Source organism: Triturus cristatus, chromosome 6 (genome assembly GCF_964204655.1).
Source record: "Triturus cristatus chromosome 6, aTriCri1.1, whole genome shotgun sequence".
Lineage (NCBI taxonomy): Eukaryota > Metazoa > Chordata > Amphibia > Caudata > Salamandridae > Triturus > Triturus cristatus.
In genome coordinates this window covers 1066800193-1066816452 of record NC_140589.1, presented here as the reverse complement: position 1 = coordinate 1066816452, position 16260 = coordinate 1066800193, and the positions used below count along the sequence as shown (strand labels likewise).

At 47.9% G+C, this 16260-nt stretch overlaps 1 protein-coding gene across 16 annotated transcripts in view; it reads left to right on the top strand.

Moving 5' to 3' along the window:
* Nucleotides 1-16260, top strand: part of AFDN (afadin, adherens junction formation factor) — a 1598291-nt gene that overhangs the window by 1459385 nt on the left and 122646 nt on the right. For 10 of the 16 annotated variants that reach the window (XM_085611910.1, XM_085611908.1, XM_085611904.1 and 7 more), the window contains one exon: nt 13977-14490. In XM_085611910.1, the coding sequence (XP_085468036.1) occupies nt 13977-14490 (514 nt within the window). The remainder of the gene's footprint in view (nt 1-13976; nt 14491-16260) is intronic. The other 6 variants (XM_085611917.1, XM_085611916.1, XM_085611915.1 and 3 more) reach the window with 1 other exon arrangement.

The window sequence follows — 16260 nt, the reverse complement described above, 5'->3', positions numbered from 1 at the left end:
ATCACGAATGGCGTCTGAACTTGGACGTGGCGCAAGGTCTCTTTCGGCAGTGGGGAGTGCCTTGGTTAGATCTATTTGCCACCAAAGAGAGCGTGCAATGTCATCAGTTCTGCGCATTGGAATTTCCAAGGCGGCACTCGCTCGGAGACGCCTTTCGTCACGAGTGGAGTTGCGGTCTGTTGTACGCCTTTCCGCCTATACCACTTCTGCCCAGAGTGCTGAAGATCAGGAGCGACCAGGCCCAAGTCATCCTTGTGGCTCCGGATTGGGCACAAAGGTACTGGTATCCCGAGTTACTCAGTCTGTCAATCGATCCCCCGATTCGACTGCCTCTTCAGGAGGACCTTCTGTCACATCAGCAGGGGACGGTCCTCCACCCGAACCTGTCCAGCCTCCACCTCCATGTGTGGAGCTTGAGCGGCGACAGTTGATGCCATTTGACTTGCCTCCTGAAGTCTGTGATGTCATTCTGGTAGCCAGGCGTCCCTCCACTAAAACGGTATACGCCTGCAGGTGGAACAAATGTGGCATGGTGCACAGCAAAGGCTGTGGATCCCCTTTCCGCCCCTTTTTCTGAAGTTCTCCTCTTTCTTCTTTCCCTGGCCCAGCAGGGCTCTGCTCTGGGCACCCTCAAGGGATATGTTTCGGCTGTTTCTGCCTTCTTACGGCTTCCTGATCAGCCTTCTCTTTTCAAGTCCCCTGTTGTTGCTAGATTCTTTAAAGGCATTACTCACATGTTTCCTCCTGTCCCTTTCGTAATGCCTCAGTGGGACTTGAACCTGGTGTGAACCTATCTGATGTGCGCTCCTTTTGAGCCACTTCATAATTGCCCTCTTCGTCTTCTGACTCTTAAGACTGCTTTCCTGGTTGCCATCACCTCTGCCAGAAGAGTGAGTGAGCTCCAGGCTCTTTCTTCTAAACCTCCTTTCCTCTCTGTCCATCCGGACAAGGTTGTTCTAAGGACTCGTCCTTCCTTTCTCCCGAAGGTGCTTACTGCCTTTCACATCGGCTAGTCTGTTTCCTTGCCCACCTTCTTTCCGCCTCTACATCCCTCAAAAGAGGAAGAGAGGCTCCACCGTCTGGACCCAAAACATGCGCTCTCCTTCCATCTGGACCGCACGAAACAGTTCCGGGTGGACGACCAACTCTTCGTTGGCTACGTGGGCGCTAAGAAGGGGTGGGCAGTGCACAAGCGAACCATCTCTCGGTGGGTCATTGTGTGCATTAAGGCCTGCTATTCTTTGGCTAAGAAGGAGCCTCCTGTGGGGCTGAGGGCCCATTCCACTTGGGCCACAGCGGCTACTACTGCCCTGGGATGGGGGAGTCCCTCTGCAGGACTTTTGTCAGGCAGCAACGTGGGCCTCGCTGCACACGTTTGCTAAGCATTACTGCCTGGACAGCCGAGTCCGGAGAGACGGCTTCTTTGGCCGTTCTGTTCTCCAGGACTTCCTGGTGTGATCTTGGTTCGCTGACCGACCACCGGGGTTGGTATTGCTGGGGTATCTATTCTAAGGTAAGGAATCTAACTAACGTGTTTCTTTCAGATGAACAAGTTACTTACCTTCGGTAACGATATATCTGTAAGAAACATTAGTTAGATTCCTTACCTCCCCACTCATCCTCCCTGTTCTGTGAACTGATATCTAGGGTTAAGGTCATCCCTTTCAGGGCCCTAGATTCATGGCACCAGTGTCTGTTTCTTGCATGGCTCTGCGTTACTGGCGCGGAAAGCTATGTACAAGAACTGACATCAGCGCGCAAGGGCGGCGTCTAAGTACTCCGACGATGTCATCCCGGCGATCACGACGCCGGCGACCGACACGGAGCCGCAGACGACGCCTAGCGACGCGCAATGGTATTGCTGACGAAAATCTTTCTGGATCCAGCCTGACGCCTGGGGATATTCTAAGGTAAGGAATCTAACTAACTAATGTTTCTTACAGATATATTGTTACCGAAGGTAAGTAACTTGTTCTTCTTGGTCTGAACTAAGGTCCTTTCCAGATTCCTGCCTTCCCTCACCCACTATCCCAATGCCCTATCATTAGCTCTTTCATTACTGTTGAACTTTCTCTGTTTTATTTCGATGACTTCTTTCTCAAATTTCTTCATTAGGTTATCTACTATTTCAAGTATATTCTTTGTTTCTTTTTGGTCTGTTTCTGGAGAATCAGCTCCTTTTGTGACTCCCATGCACTTTTGATCAAATCTGTAGAATAGTTTTGGAACAGGAATTGGTGTTCTCAGTCCATTCTTTCAATAGCCGTGGTCTCGGCTATTCAATGTTGGTAGAATGATGATCCTTAGCCCCCTGGATATGCGATCTACTTTCAAGTAATGCTGTAGGGAGGTTGCCTCCCACCACCAGCTCACTTCGTTTTGCCTCAGCCTCTCCATGGTAAAACTCTGTGTACTGTTACAATGCTTTCTAAAGGTCAGCACATTGTAATGCTTGCTGGGTAAAGGCATGCTTATTATGGTCGGATATTTCTAATTGGTGTCATCCATATTAGGCAGATCACAAAACACTACATCTGTCAGCAATGCTGTGCGCTCTAGTACATTCTGAGTCCTCATGCTGTGATGATTCAGTACATCCTCACATGAGGCCCGCCCTAGAGTTCTCACCGAATCCTGAGACACATGCACCAGTACAGCTGCTCACCTAATGCAGACTGAGATGCACCTTCTAGTCAAGATATAATGGTGCAGCTTACTAGTTCCTTGCAATTGCACATTATCTTGAATTCCGAAACCCCCCTCATTTGTATCTTATCTGAATGAGACTTCTAGCCTCAGATTCCTTACCTTTGAATTACCCCCAGGTATCAGACTGGATCTGGAATTTCTTTAGTGAGCAGTACCCCTACACGCTGGTTGGCGTCATCATTCGGCACCATGTGGCATTGTTGGCGTCGTCTGTGCCGAAAGTGACGTTCGTGGTGCCACCCAGGCATACTGACATCAGTTCTTTTCTTTTTGCTCGAGTCAGCGCAGATCTGGGAAGAGCTACTAATCAGTCTCTTTTTTTCTAAGCTTTCATCGACTTTTGTTGAAGTTTTTTTTTAGGTCTTACCTCCTGGTGTGGCTGAAATGTCAGCAAAGAAGGCCAGCTTCAAGCCCAGCGGCACCTGTCAATGACGGATGTCAGTGATGGCCCCGGCATCTTGTTTACTTGTGGTGCCTCGAACAACAGCATGACCTGAAGGCATGTCCTGACTGCCCTGCCATGCATCCGAAGGCATTGAGGGAGCGATCCCTCAAGCTTCAGGCAGCTCGTTGTACACCTCTGCACGTCGAGGTCCAGAGGACGCCCCTGGGATCGGTCGCGGAGATGAAGTCGGCGTCGCACTCCAAGTTATCGAACCACTTGGGTAAGTCCTGCTTCCACACAAAAAATTGAAGTTGAAGTTTTCAGTCATACCACCTCGACCTTCCCCAGTGCCAGTCCGTAGGCTGACGCTCCTGGCGGCACTGGCAGCGCCGTCCCCATCCTTAACTCGGACACGTGACCGGAGGGGCGTCATCTGATGCCGCCTCCAGTGACGCCTGGAGCCATGCCATCCAGGCCAGAGCCTGAGTCTTATTCTTATGGGCTAGGATTCTAAGAGGAAGTAGAGGTATCGCTGGACCCAGAAGAATACCAGCTTGTGAAGAACCAATGGACTGGTGTGAGGCTCTGGGTGAAGCCAATGGACACTTCTCCAGATACTGGAATGCCTTCTCCCCCCTACCATAGCTACAGAGGAGAGCGCTTCATTCACAATGGTGGTGCGGAGAGCTGCTGAGGTCCTGGATCTTAGTTTACCCGCAGTGGTAGTCACAACTAATGTCTTGTCAAAAGTACTTCATCTGGGAGTATCCACATCAGAACGGCTTCTCCCTTTCAATGAGACACTTCCTGTAGTCCTCCTTGGGACGTGGTCTAAGCCCAACATAGGGGCTCCTGTAGACAGGACTATTGCCCCGCTCCCATCTCCAGGAGTCTCAAATTTCTTCACCCAAAACCCTACCCTGGAGACCTTGATGGTCCAAGCCTCATCGTCCAATATAATTCCTGGCGCATTCCGTATTGCATCCCTGAATAGGGAATCTAAGAGGTTGGAAAATCTTGGGAAGATGTTTTCTTGTGAATACCGCATGCCTTTTAGCCCGCTATTCCCACACCCTTTGGGATACGGTTGCACAGGTTCTGCCAACGGTCCCGGAAGAGGCCCAGGCCTAGCTCACCCAGTCTGTTGCTGATGGGAGGGATGAAGCAAAGTTCACTAACTGCTGTTAAAGACGCCACCGACTCATTAGGCAGCGCATTTTGTGGACAGTGGTCCTGCGACTAGATAAAAGCCACAGAAAAACATAAAATGTATCAAAGGTTGTTCCACCTTACCATTATAGGGCCAAAGGGGCAGCACACTACCCCACGCATTTGCCCCATCATAAATGCATGCTAAATGCCAAACCAACCCCGACCTGAATCTAATATGGAGAGACCTCTCCCAGCGTGTTAACTCTCGCTTAAGATACGTAGCAGTACCCTGTTTGGCAAATATGGAGAAATAATGGCAAATAGTGTGTTTACTAATAGGCTCCCTAAATCCTCTGTGAGGAGGTACGTTAAGCAAACCTCTACTTGACCACCTTTTTTTTGGTCTTGGTGATTAAACCAGGGGTAGTAAACAAATCAGGAAGACCAATATCAGCCAGGGATTTACAGCTATAGTTCAGCCAGGGAATGGAGAGCCCCTTATACAAACTCACAGACAGTCCACAATAACTGCCCTATTGAAACATGCCTCGTTATTACTCAACACACTCACCCAAAGCAGGAGGGTTAACAGTTTAATACTGTCTGAAATGTACTCTAGGTTCAGTTCGTAGTGTAAGATAAAATTGCCGCTTGAGGAAGGAAGGTTCAGCAGTCTCCTACAAATTCTGATTGCTTCTACTTGTATGGTAGCAGCGTTATGAGATCCCCAAACACCAGCTCCATATGTGGATCTTGTACACCTACCAGACAATTTGGGTAATGTGAATGATCTCACTGATCACTATAACTCTACAATGTCTAACATAATCTGCTCGACTGCTCCTCTAAAACTGAAAAGATTTCTTGATAAAGATAAAAATCCATGGTTCAATGGATTGCTAAATGACGAAAGGAGAGACCTCAGACTCGCTGAAAAGAAATGGAAGCATCACCCCACATCATCCCATTAACAGAGCCTAAGAAAGACCAGAAATAACTACAACAGAAGCATTCTCAGATCAAAAAAAAGATTTATTTAGTTCTGAACTTGACAATGCCAAAAATAAACCGCGCAAACTATTTGAGCTGATTAAACATCAATCGAACAGGCTTGCTAAAACCTCACATGAATCACCCATAGCCCAAATCGGCTCTGAGGAATTCTCCTCCTTTTTCTTATCCAAAGCCAACACCCTGGAAATCAAACTACTGACAGCTGCTGATGCACTCTCCCACATGCATATTCTTCATCCTCAACCTCTTCACCCTCCACTGCCAAACTCCAAAAACGAAGCACAATGGTGGAACTTCAAGCTATATGACCATAATGACATTACTATAACCATATTGTCCATTAATCCTTATGATCACTACAATGATCCGCTTCCACCCAAATGCATTCCGTTACTCCACCAATGTATCGTCCCCAGTTGGACCAACATAATCAATGCTTCCTTATCTCAAGGTTCCTTACCTGACTGCCTCAAGACTGGTCAGGTCTTTCCTATCTTAAACAAACATACGGGGAATCCTGCAGACCCAAATGATTTTAAGCCTTTGACCAACATTCTTCTTTTAGTTAAAGTACTAGAAAAATGAGTGCAACAACAGCCGAGCCAACACATCCAGAAATTCAATTTGCTTGATGACGGTCAATCTGAGTTTAGACCTGGTTACAATACTGAATCTACAATTCTTCATATAGTGGACAACGCTCTCTTGGCTCTTGATCACAACAAAACCTGCCTACTAGTTCTTCTTGACTTGTCTTCCACATGTGACACTGTTAACCACAAAATACTGCTAGCCAGACTCGAAAACAGGAAACAGGATGGGGCTTTATTGGACTGGTTTAAATCCTTCTTGCAGAACAGAACCCAAAGATTTTTGGTCAACCACAATTTATCTTTGCCTTCTTCTATCTCGATTGGTATTCCACAAGGCTCTACTCTTTCCCCTTCAATCAATCAGAACATTTGTACCGCGCACTACTCGCCTGTGATGGTCTCAAGGCGCTGGGTGGGGGGGGGTGCTGCTACTGCTCGAATAGCCAGGTCTTGAGTAGCCTCCTGAAGGTTAGTAGGTCCTGGGTCTGTCATAGGAGGATGAGGAGGGTGTTCCAGGTCTTGGCGGCGAGGTGGGAGAACGATCTGCCGCCAGTGGTCGCTCTTCAGATGCGGGGGACAGTGGTGAGGTTGGCGGAGCGGAGCTGGCAGTTCGGGGTGTAGAAGGTGAGTCGTCTGTTGAGGTATGCCAGTCCGGTGTTGTGGAGTGCTTTGTGAGCGTGGGTGAGGAGCTTGAAGGTGATTCTCTTGTTGACGGGAAGCCAGTGCAGGTCTCTCAAGTTGGGTGTGATGTGGCTGTTGCGAGGGATGTCGAGCATCAGGCGTGCAGAGTGGTTCTGTATGCATTGAAGTTGTTTCAGGAGTTTGGCCGAGGCTCCTGCGTAGAGAGCGTTTCCGTAATTCATTCCTTCGTGGAGGTTGGTTTTGGCGGTGAGGGGGTCCTTGGTGAGGGAAAGGATCAGCTAGGTGTTGTTGGCGTGAGAGGTGCTATGTAGAAATTGAACAATGTCGGGCTGAGGGATGATCCTTGGGATACGCCGCAGATGATCTTGGAGGCTACGGACTGGAACGGAGGAGGTGGACGCTCTGGGTTCTGCCAGAGAGGAAGGCGGTGGGCCAGTCCAGAGCCTTGTCTCGGATCCCTGCGTTGTGGAGGCGTGTGCGTAGGGTGCGGTGACAGACAGTGTTGAAGGCGGCTGATAGGTCCAGGAGGACGAAGGCAGCGGTTTCGCCGTTGTCCAGCAGGACCCTGATGTCATCGGTGTTTAACCCTTATGCAAACCACTCAATGATACTCTCCAGCATACTAACACCTCCTATCACATGCATGCGGATGATACCCAGATTTACATGAAAATCTCATCTCTGGAGGAGATCAAGTCAGTGAATGATGCCTTAAAGCTCACTTTACATTCGCTAACCTGCAATCATCTTAAACTCAATCTGCATAAAACAGAATTCCTATTATCTGAAAGAGAGAATTAGTTATAGATTCCTTACAACTAACACAAAACAAGGGGTATGGGGTAACGGTGATATTTTGTAATATATACGGGTGCAAAGAATCAAAAGCTCAATACCCCTTAAGCTTCCAAGGTTAAAGATCCCATGCATTCATGACATCAACAATGATTCAGCACTCCACATGTATAAAAATTAATCAATATTGTTCACGAGTTCAAACAAAGTAAAGAGAAGCACATCAATTCAGCAGGTTCCAATTTCTTTTAGTTCTTTATTGAAAAATTCTTCATAAAAACGACTGTAGCCAACGTGTTTCGACCTCAAAGGTCTTCTTCAGGGCTACAAATAAGCTATAGATTCCTTACCTTTAGAATTACCCCCAGGCGTCAGACTGGATCCAGAGAATCTTTTCGTCAGCAGTACCCCTGCGTGTCAAAAGGTGGCGTCGGTCCATGTTTGTCGTTGGTGTAGTGGTCACCGGAATGACGTCACAGTGGCTCCTTAAAGCTTCTCGAAGCCTGGCAGTCTGCTCCGCGCCGCACCGTTATAGATCCCAGTTGCGTGGAAGGTTGAGAGACCGGTCACGGAGCCACCACCACTCGTCTTCGAAGTCTTCGCACTCCTCAGGTAAGTCGAAGCACAAGAAGTCGAAGAAGCATGGTTGCTCTTCGACTTCTCCCCGTCCTTCAGCCGACGTGACGAGGGATGCTGGTGGTGCCCCTCCTGCGGCTTCATGTACGGAGCCCGAAGGGTCGGCTCAGAGTTTCCCTCCCAATCCAGGACCTGGAGCAACCCCTGCCCAGCTTCAAAGTTTTTATGAAGCGATGGATGCCATCTTTTGGCAGCTCGACTCCGCTGGTGCGTCTTTAGGCACTGCAGACTTGGCTGAGGGCCCTTGGCCTTCGACGCCGGCGGCTTTGGCCTCGGCACTGCAGGGTTCCCTTGGATCCAGGATTGGTGCCGATTGACCTCATAACCCCTCCACCGATTCCACAGGAATCACACCCGCAGCCAACGCCGGCTGTGTCCCCAGCCGGCGTCAATCCCAGCCCCCACCCCAACGTAGACATGGAGCCGGACCGACGTCGACCCACGCACATCCGGTGCCTACGGATACTTTTGTACCCCTGTTCTTCCCTGGTTCTTTGAGGCCAGATTGGCAACCAGAGGAGGACTGGGAGGGGTCTGGAAACCCTTTAACTGACCAGTTGGTGTATGATCCGGACTGGAGAGAGGAGTTGGGGGATGCCATTGGTCTGGATACCTCCCCAGACCTTGGCATGTTGTCTCCTCCTACCGTGGCTACAGAGGAGGGAGCTTCTTGCGCAGTGGTGTTGCTTCGGGCGGCCGAGGCTCTCAACCTCAAGCTACCTACAGTGGCAGTCAGGACTAACCTCCTGACAGAGGTGCTTCAACCGGCAGCGAGCTCTTCGGAGCCCCTGCTGCCGTTTAATGAAGCCCTAACTGACATCCTTTTGGGCACCTGGTCTAGGCCCAACACAGGTGCTCCTGTGGATAGGATGATTGCCCGACGCCACCGCCCGGCTCCGGGCAACCCCACTTTCCTCTCCTAACACCCCACCCCTGAGAGCTTGGTGGTCCAAGCCTCGATGTCTAAAGGCGCATTTTCTATCGCTCCACCTTGGGATGAAAATGTTTTCTTTTTCCAGCTTGGGACTGCGGTCTGTAAACACCGCATGTCTGTTGGACCGTTACACCCACTCTGTGTGGGATACGGTAGCGCAGGTACTGCCCCAGTGCCCGGAGGAGGCCTGGGCCGTGCTCTCCCGTGCAGTCGCAGAGGAAAGAGACGCAGCCAAGTTTACCATACGATGTGGACTGGACACCACTGACTTGATAGGCAGGACGATTTCAACGTCAGTAGACCGTTGACGCTACGCCTGGCTGAGGTCGACTGTTTTTCTGGGGATGTCCAAGCTACCCTCATGGACATGCCCTTTGATGGCCGTCGCCTGTTCGGCGACAAAGCAGACAACGCGCTAGAGTGCTTCAAGGATTCTCGGGCTACGGCCAAGTCCTTGAGCCTCTCCACCACCTGCCCTGGGCAGTTTGCTTTTCGCCCCTTTCGTGGCTACAGAAGGGGTGCCCCACCAAGTTCCACCCAGAGCCACAGGCCAGCGCAAGCCGTTCAGCCCCTGCGCAGCCAGGGATGTGGGATCCACCGCCGTGGGTCTGGGGGCCAGCGAGCGGGCCAGTCCCCCACCGCCCCCTCTGCAGCAGCCTCCAAACCCTCCTAGTCCAACCTTTCAGTGCCACCAATCACCAGTGGGCATCAGGATTTGCCATCACCTCCCCCACTGGTGCGCCATCACATTGTACAGGTGGGATTTGCAGATAGTCCAAGGGGCTACTCCCTCTCCTTCGAGACTACCCCCCTGCCATGCCACCTCAGTACCATCCAATTTCAGAGGATCATCTGGTCCTTCTCCAACAGGAAGCTACAGCTCTCTTGGCCAAGTGAGCCATCGAGCGAATTCCTACTCCAGAAGTAGGTCGTGGTTGCTATTCCCACTACTTTCTGGAGCCCAAGAAGGCCAAAGGCCTACGCCCTATCTTGGATCTCAGGAACGTCAACCATTTCCTCAGGAAGGAGAAGTTGAAAATGTTGACGCTAGCTCAGTTTCTGTCTGCCCTCGACCCTGGAGACTGGATGGTAGCATTGGACTTGCAGTACGCTTACTTTCACATCCCTGTCATACAGACCCACTGACGTTACCTGCAGTTCATGGTGGGCCACGAGCACTTTCAGTTTATCGTGCTCCCCTTCAGCCTTACCAGCGCCTTTCGTGTGTTCACGAAGGTGATGGCGGTGGTCGCAGCTCATCTGCACAGATAAGGGGTTTCCAGTATTCCCCTATCTCGATGACTGGCTGTTAAAGGCGGGCTCACCCCGGGCTGCATCACCCACCTCCAGACTACGGCAGACCTTCTGCACTTGCTGGGTTTCACTATGAACGTGCCAAAGTCACACCTGACTCCCTCTCATACACTCCCTTTAATCGGAGCAGTTCTGGACACAGTGTAGTTTCAGGCTTATTCTCCCGAGCTGCGAGTCCAAGATATTCAGGCTATGATAATGATTTTCAGCATCTTTCCTGGATTTCGGTGAGCATGACTGAGGCTGTTTGGCCTCCTGCATCCTGCTTGTGGACCATGCCAGATGTCACATGCGGGCCCTGCAGTGGGACATGAAGTTCTAATGAACGCAGCATTGGGGTAATGTCACCGACCTGGTTCAGATATTGGAGGGCACTGTTAACAACCTGCGGCAGTTGCTGACAAACTGCGATTAGGTCAGAGGCAGATCCCTTTTGCCTCCCTATCCGGATCTCACATTAGTGACGGGTGTGTGGGTTCTGGGATGGGACAGCCATCTGGGAGAGGTGGAGATCAGGGCACTGGTCTCCAGTAGAAGCTGGGCTCCACATCAACTTGTTTGCGCTTCGGGCGATCCGATTGCCACTGAAAGCCTTCTTACCATCCCTCAAGGGAAGGCTAGTTTAAGTGTTTACAGACAACACTACCGCCATGTGGTACTGCAACAAACAGGGTGGAGTGGAGTCGTGGATCCTCTGCCAAGAGGCCCTTACTGAAATTAGCTGGAAACAACATCTGATTGGTTCCCTGAATGCCAGAGCGGACAAACTCAGCCGTCGGTCCCTTGTAGATCACGAGAGGCGTCTCCATCCGGAGGTAGGGCAAGGGCTCTTTCAACAGTGGAATAAGCCTTGGTAAGATCTATTCTTCTCTGAAGCGAACGCACTAATCAGCAGTATTGCAGGGCGGCTCTTGCTCGGCAACACTTTTCATCGCGAGTGGGGCACAGGCCTCCTGTACGCCTTTCCGCCCATACCACTCCTGCCCAGAGGGCTCAAGAAGATCAGGAGCGACCTGCCTCAAATCATCCATGTGGCTCCCGACTGGGCACAGAGTGTGGTATCCCGAAATTTAGCAAATGAGCATCGATCCTCCGATCAGACTGCCCCTTCGGGAGGATCTTCTGTCGCTGAAGCAGGGAAGGGACTCCACCCGAACCTGCCTACTCTCTGCCTCAATGCGTTGAGATTGAAGGGCGACAGATAACAGCTTTTGACCTTCCTTCCGAAGTATGTGAAGTTATCCTGGCAGCCAGGCGTCCCTCCACAGTCGGTATACGCCTGCCTACGGCAAAGATTCTGTAAATATTGTACAGAATGATCTGCTGACCCCTTGTCTGCCTCCCCGTCCGACATTCTTCTTTTCATTCTTTCTCTGGCCCAGCAGAGCTCTGCTCTGGGCACTCTGAAGGGCTACCTTTCGGCCGTGTCTGCTTTTCTTTGGTTGCCAGATCAACTATCACTTTTTAAATCACCTCTTGTACAGAGATTTCTGAAGGGCTTATTTATTTGTTTCCCCCTTTTTCTTTCATAATGCCCCAGTGGGACCATAACTTGGTTCTCACCTTCTTGATGTGTGCACCGTTTAACCCACTGCACTATTGCCCCCTCCTGCTGATCAGAGCCCAGCCCATTTGTCAGCCTGTTGAGCCCAGTTAATTGCATTTCTCTTCAGCAGCAGGAGCAAAGGCATTCCCACACAAAGGGAGCAATTAATAGTACTTCACCCAACTCCTGAAAAGGAAAGGGGTGGGCCAGAATGATGTGCATCAATCACGCAGCTGTCACACCGTACTAGGGATAAGCCTGCACAAGCCCACTGAACAAATGAGAGTACCCAGACAACTGGAGCCAACCCTGGGGGGGCGGGGGGGGATGTCTCTTTGAACTATTAAAGTGTAGGGCCCTGGCAGTGATGACAGTGAGCGGCGGAGCTGAGACCCTAGGAGCTGATGTGACCAGTGACTCCTGGATGATGCCATTTTGGACTTTCCCGGCATGCTGTGCAAGAGAGCTGCTACAGGAATGGAGAGGTGATATGGCACCCTAGGATTGGCCAGAGGCGCATGGCCTCTGGACCCTTCCTCTCCCCTTTAAATCTCTTGCACAAGGGGAAGACTCTTCCATACCTGTAATTTTCTACACTTTGCTGCTGACTCATGGGACCGCCATGGAGAACTGGAAGGAGAAACCCCCACTCAGGACTGAGGACTGTGTCCAGTTGACCACAGGACCAGTGGGATAAGCAACGCGGTGCGAGGCTGCCGTAGACACAAACCAAAGAGAAGTCATTACGTCAATCCCAGCTCCGCGGTAGAGTCGATAGTTCTATGTTAATCGCTCCCGGAGGAACATTCCATAATGCCCCGCGGGGCCTGCTTATTTTCACATTGATTCTGGTTATTTCTCTCCTGGTAGTAGTCCCAGGAGGGGGTCACCACTAATGATAAAACGAAAGATGCCACTTTCCTCAGGACAGCTTTGTGATGTCCCCACCCTAAGTTAGGGGGACCCCAAAATATTAACCTCCCCAGGATTTTCTTCACATTTTTAAGCACTCCCAAGGCTGGAGATTTTGCTCTACAGTTTGACGTATTTCGCGCCCTCTAGGGGCTGTGTATATAGTTGCATTCATTATGGCCTGAAAGGCCTAAACATGGAAAAAGGCAATACATGTATTGATCCGCCCTCTAGGTGCCAAGTATATTGGTCCTGCAATGTCATTACAATGTGATGTTCTCTAGGGGCAGTTTTTATAATTGCACTTCCATGTTGAGATAGGTATAGAAAATACACACAGGTTTTACTTATGCTAAATGCTTTATTAGTTCACCATAATGGTAATGATTTCTGCTCACAGTATATATGTGTTATCAGTATTAATAGGTGCATTCAATCAATCAACAACTTTATTTCGGTCATTACTACCATAAAAGTGCAAATGCATACAGTACAGAGTTACAAAATTGGATACGTAACAATAATTCATTAGATACATTACGACCGTAAAAGTGAAAATGCTTAGAGTACAGAATTACGAATTTGGATACGTGGCAATAATTCAATAGATAAATCACAAAGATTAATGATCAAAATATGTGCATTCATGCTCAAGCATTATTTTTTTAATTGCATTTAAGTACACAATGATTTTCAGATATTGTTTGTTGCTCTTAGACCTTGACAAAACCAATAGACTCACTTGATATGGTTGTGTGACCCCTTGCCAATGTACATATAGTATTTAGTAGTGTGTGTGTGTGTGTAATAAATGTACTTCTCTTTTTTCTAAAGAAAAAGTACCGACGGGACAATAATTAATTTTGTTATTGTGTGCCAGTGAATGATTACTACTAGCCCACACCACCTCCTCTGAGTAAGCCTTGTACTGCTCTGCCTCGCTACCATGAGTGAGTCGAGCGCTACAGTGGAGAGCGTGGTTTCCCAGTTAGGATAATTGTGGACCTATTACTTGTACAGGCTTCACATCTAATAACCCAATTTCCTACAACATCATTGTGTTTATGCAGTAGAATTCAAATTTTTTGTTCAACAGTTTTATTCTTTTAGTTCATTCCAAAGTTTCATGACAATTCACGGCCTTCTACATGGGTGATAGTCAACCACCCTTAAAATGTAGAGTCATCTAGAGACAGAGATCACCATGCTTACACGACCAGCGTTCAGTGTGTATGGGTGTATGTTTGGTCAAACATGTTGTTGTTTTACTTTAATAAGAAAGCAAAACTCAGTTTTCAAGAACTGAATTATATCTGATTTCTTTGCTTTTCTTTGACCACACAGAGGCGGCAGGAAGAGGAATATTACAACCGTTTGGAAGCAGAAAGGAGAAGACAGCATGAAGAAGCTGGGCGAAGATTGTTAGAGCCTGATGACCCTGGTCTATACAGACCTCCTTTCCCAAGGGAGTATGAGCTTCAGCCTCCGCCACCATCTTCTAATGCTCCTCCTCCCCCACCTCAGCGAAACACCTCTTACCTCAAAACTCAGGCCCTCTCCCCTGACACAATCTACACTGCCAAGTTTGTTGCTTACAATGAGGAGGAGGACGAGGATGCACACTTAGCAGGTCAGGATAAATTCTCCAGCACAAGAAAGTCTTATGGTGACCTACCTCCAGCTGCTGTTAGGCTACAGCAGGCCACTCGCCAGCCTCGCCCTGTGTCAGATGGCATCTTTCTCTCCAATTCATTCCAGCCACCCTCGGCCAATGCCAACAGTACTACTTACAAAACAGGTCTGGCCCCTCCTCCTCTGCCAAACAAACCAAGTTTCTTCCATACAAGCAACGCAAAAGGTAGAGGAAAAAAACATGTTCTATTTTTGTAAATTCTGTGTGTAGTCAGGATCTATCCTGCTCCCTTTCCACTGTATATAGGAAATAATTTCCTTTAAAAATAATCCAGAAAGATTTCACTTGATCATTCCTATCACTGTGATCTTATAAATGTTTTTATTCTGTCCAAATTCTCCTCTTCTCCAAAGTCTTTTGGTATACCACTTTTACTCCAAACAATCGTGACACAAATTATGAAATTACTCTATTTCACCAGATCAAGATTAAATAAAGTACTGTTGGTTTCGGCTTACACTTTCTGCTATTTCATTTTTCACCTTTCTTTTATTCTTAGCTTTTGCTGCTCGTTATTCCTTTGCTTAAATGTTTTTATTGTGTGTAAACTTAATTTCACATCATTTCCTGTAAGGAGGCAGTTAGTAGCCACAGCGTATGTGGTGGTGATTAGTATTTGTTCCATATGCTGAAAAGGGGATGGTGGACGGATATGGCGCTTTTTCTAAGTACTAAATGCTTTGTGCAAATGGATTTAGAACCAACCTTGATATAGTTGAAAACAGTATTCTGTGCGCAAACCTAAATTTAGAAGTGAGCAGTAAAATAGGAAGCAGGGTATAAAATAAATTGGGTTTGATTAAACTGAGATGAAACCTAGTATTTTAGAAGCACATTAAGTTTTTTTAAGTACTGAGTCTGTCAGTGGCACTTTACAATTTGCAAAAATGCCTCTGTGAGTGTTTTCTTTATCCTGACAAACAATTACTCTAACTCAGTTTTCAAAAATGTTCATGACTGGGTATATAGCTTTATACAAATATTTTGTTTGGCATATAAACCCTGTTGAGGCATTTTTACCTGACAAGTAAGCATCTACGAAGATCGGTTTATTCCTAGCAATCCTAGAGGACCAAATGTGGCTTTGTTCATGATTTACTTATGCCATCCTTGCTAGTCTTGTTCTACTCACGCCATCTACCGCTCATTGACTTTTTTTCATGTGGTATTGTTCAGGGCTGCAGTTTATAATCGCCATCAGTAGTAGCTTTCTTGTTTTCAAGTTCTCAAAAGTAATGTGTTAGAAGCACAGTACGTATTTCAAGACTGTTGTGATCACATATTGAAATTATATCTTGTTGTCCTCTGTAAGGAATCCCCTCGCTGAGTATATACTTTACCCAGAGAGAGGGTTTGTCGTTGTATATGCAATGCAAACGATGTCTTTATTAATATTCTCAACAATTTAACTTCTGTTAAGTCTTAGGATATCTATCACATTGGAAAATCTGAACGTCTGAACTCAGATTATTAGAGAAAAGAACCATCAGGCCTAATTAATTAGTGGATTACAGTTGACAAATTATACAAAAGGTCACACCAGTGCTCAACAAAATGATTTGTTCTTTAATCAATAGATGCAATTTTTATTTATATTAACTAATTTCTTTACAGAGATTTCATTGAATCATTCATGGTTCAAAGTGTTGATTGAAACCTTTGCAAAGTCACCACAGCTCATTTGAATGGCTCCAATGACATAATGCCAGATGGGATATCCAGTGCATTATTACTGCAGTTCCCTTTTTCTGTGATCCCAAACTGTAATATTTCAGCACTAATTCCTTCCAATGATCCGTGTGAAAAACCCTGCTGTTTCTTCAGTTATAACATTGACAGTAAAATCGTAATGCTCTCTCCTCCACCCTTTCTTTGCAATTCTGTGAAACTCCCCCACCATTCAGCAAATTGAATTCTGGGCTGGAGTTCAAGATT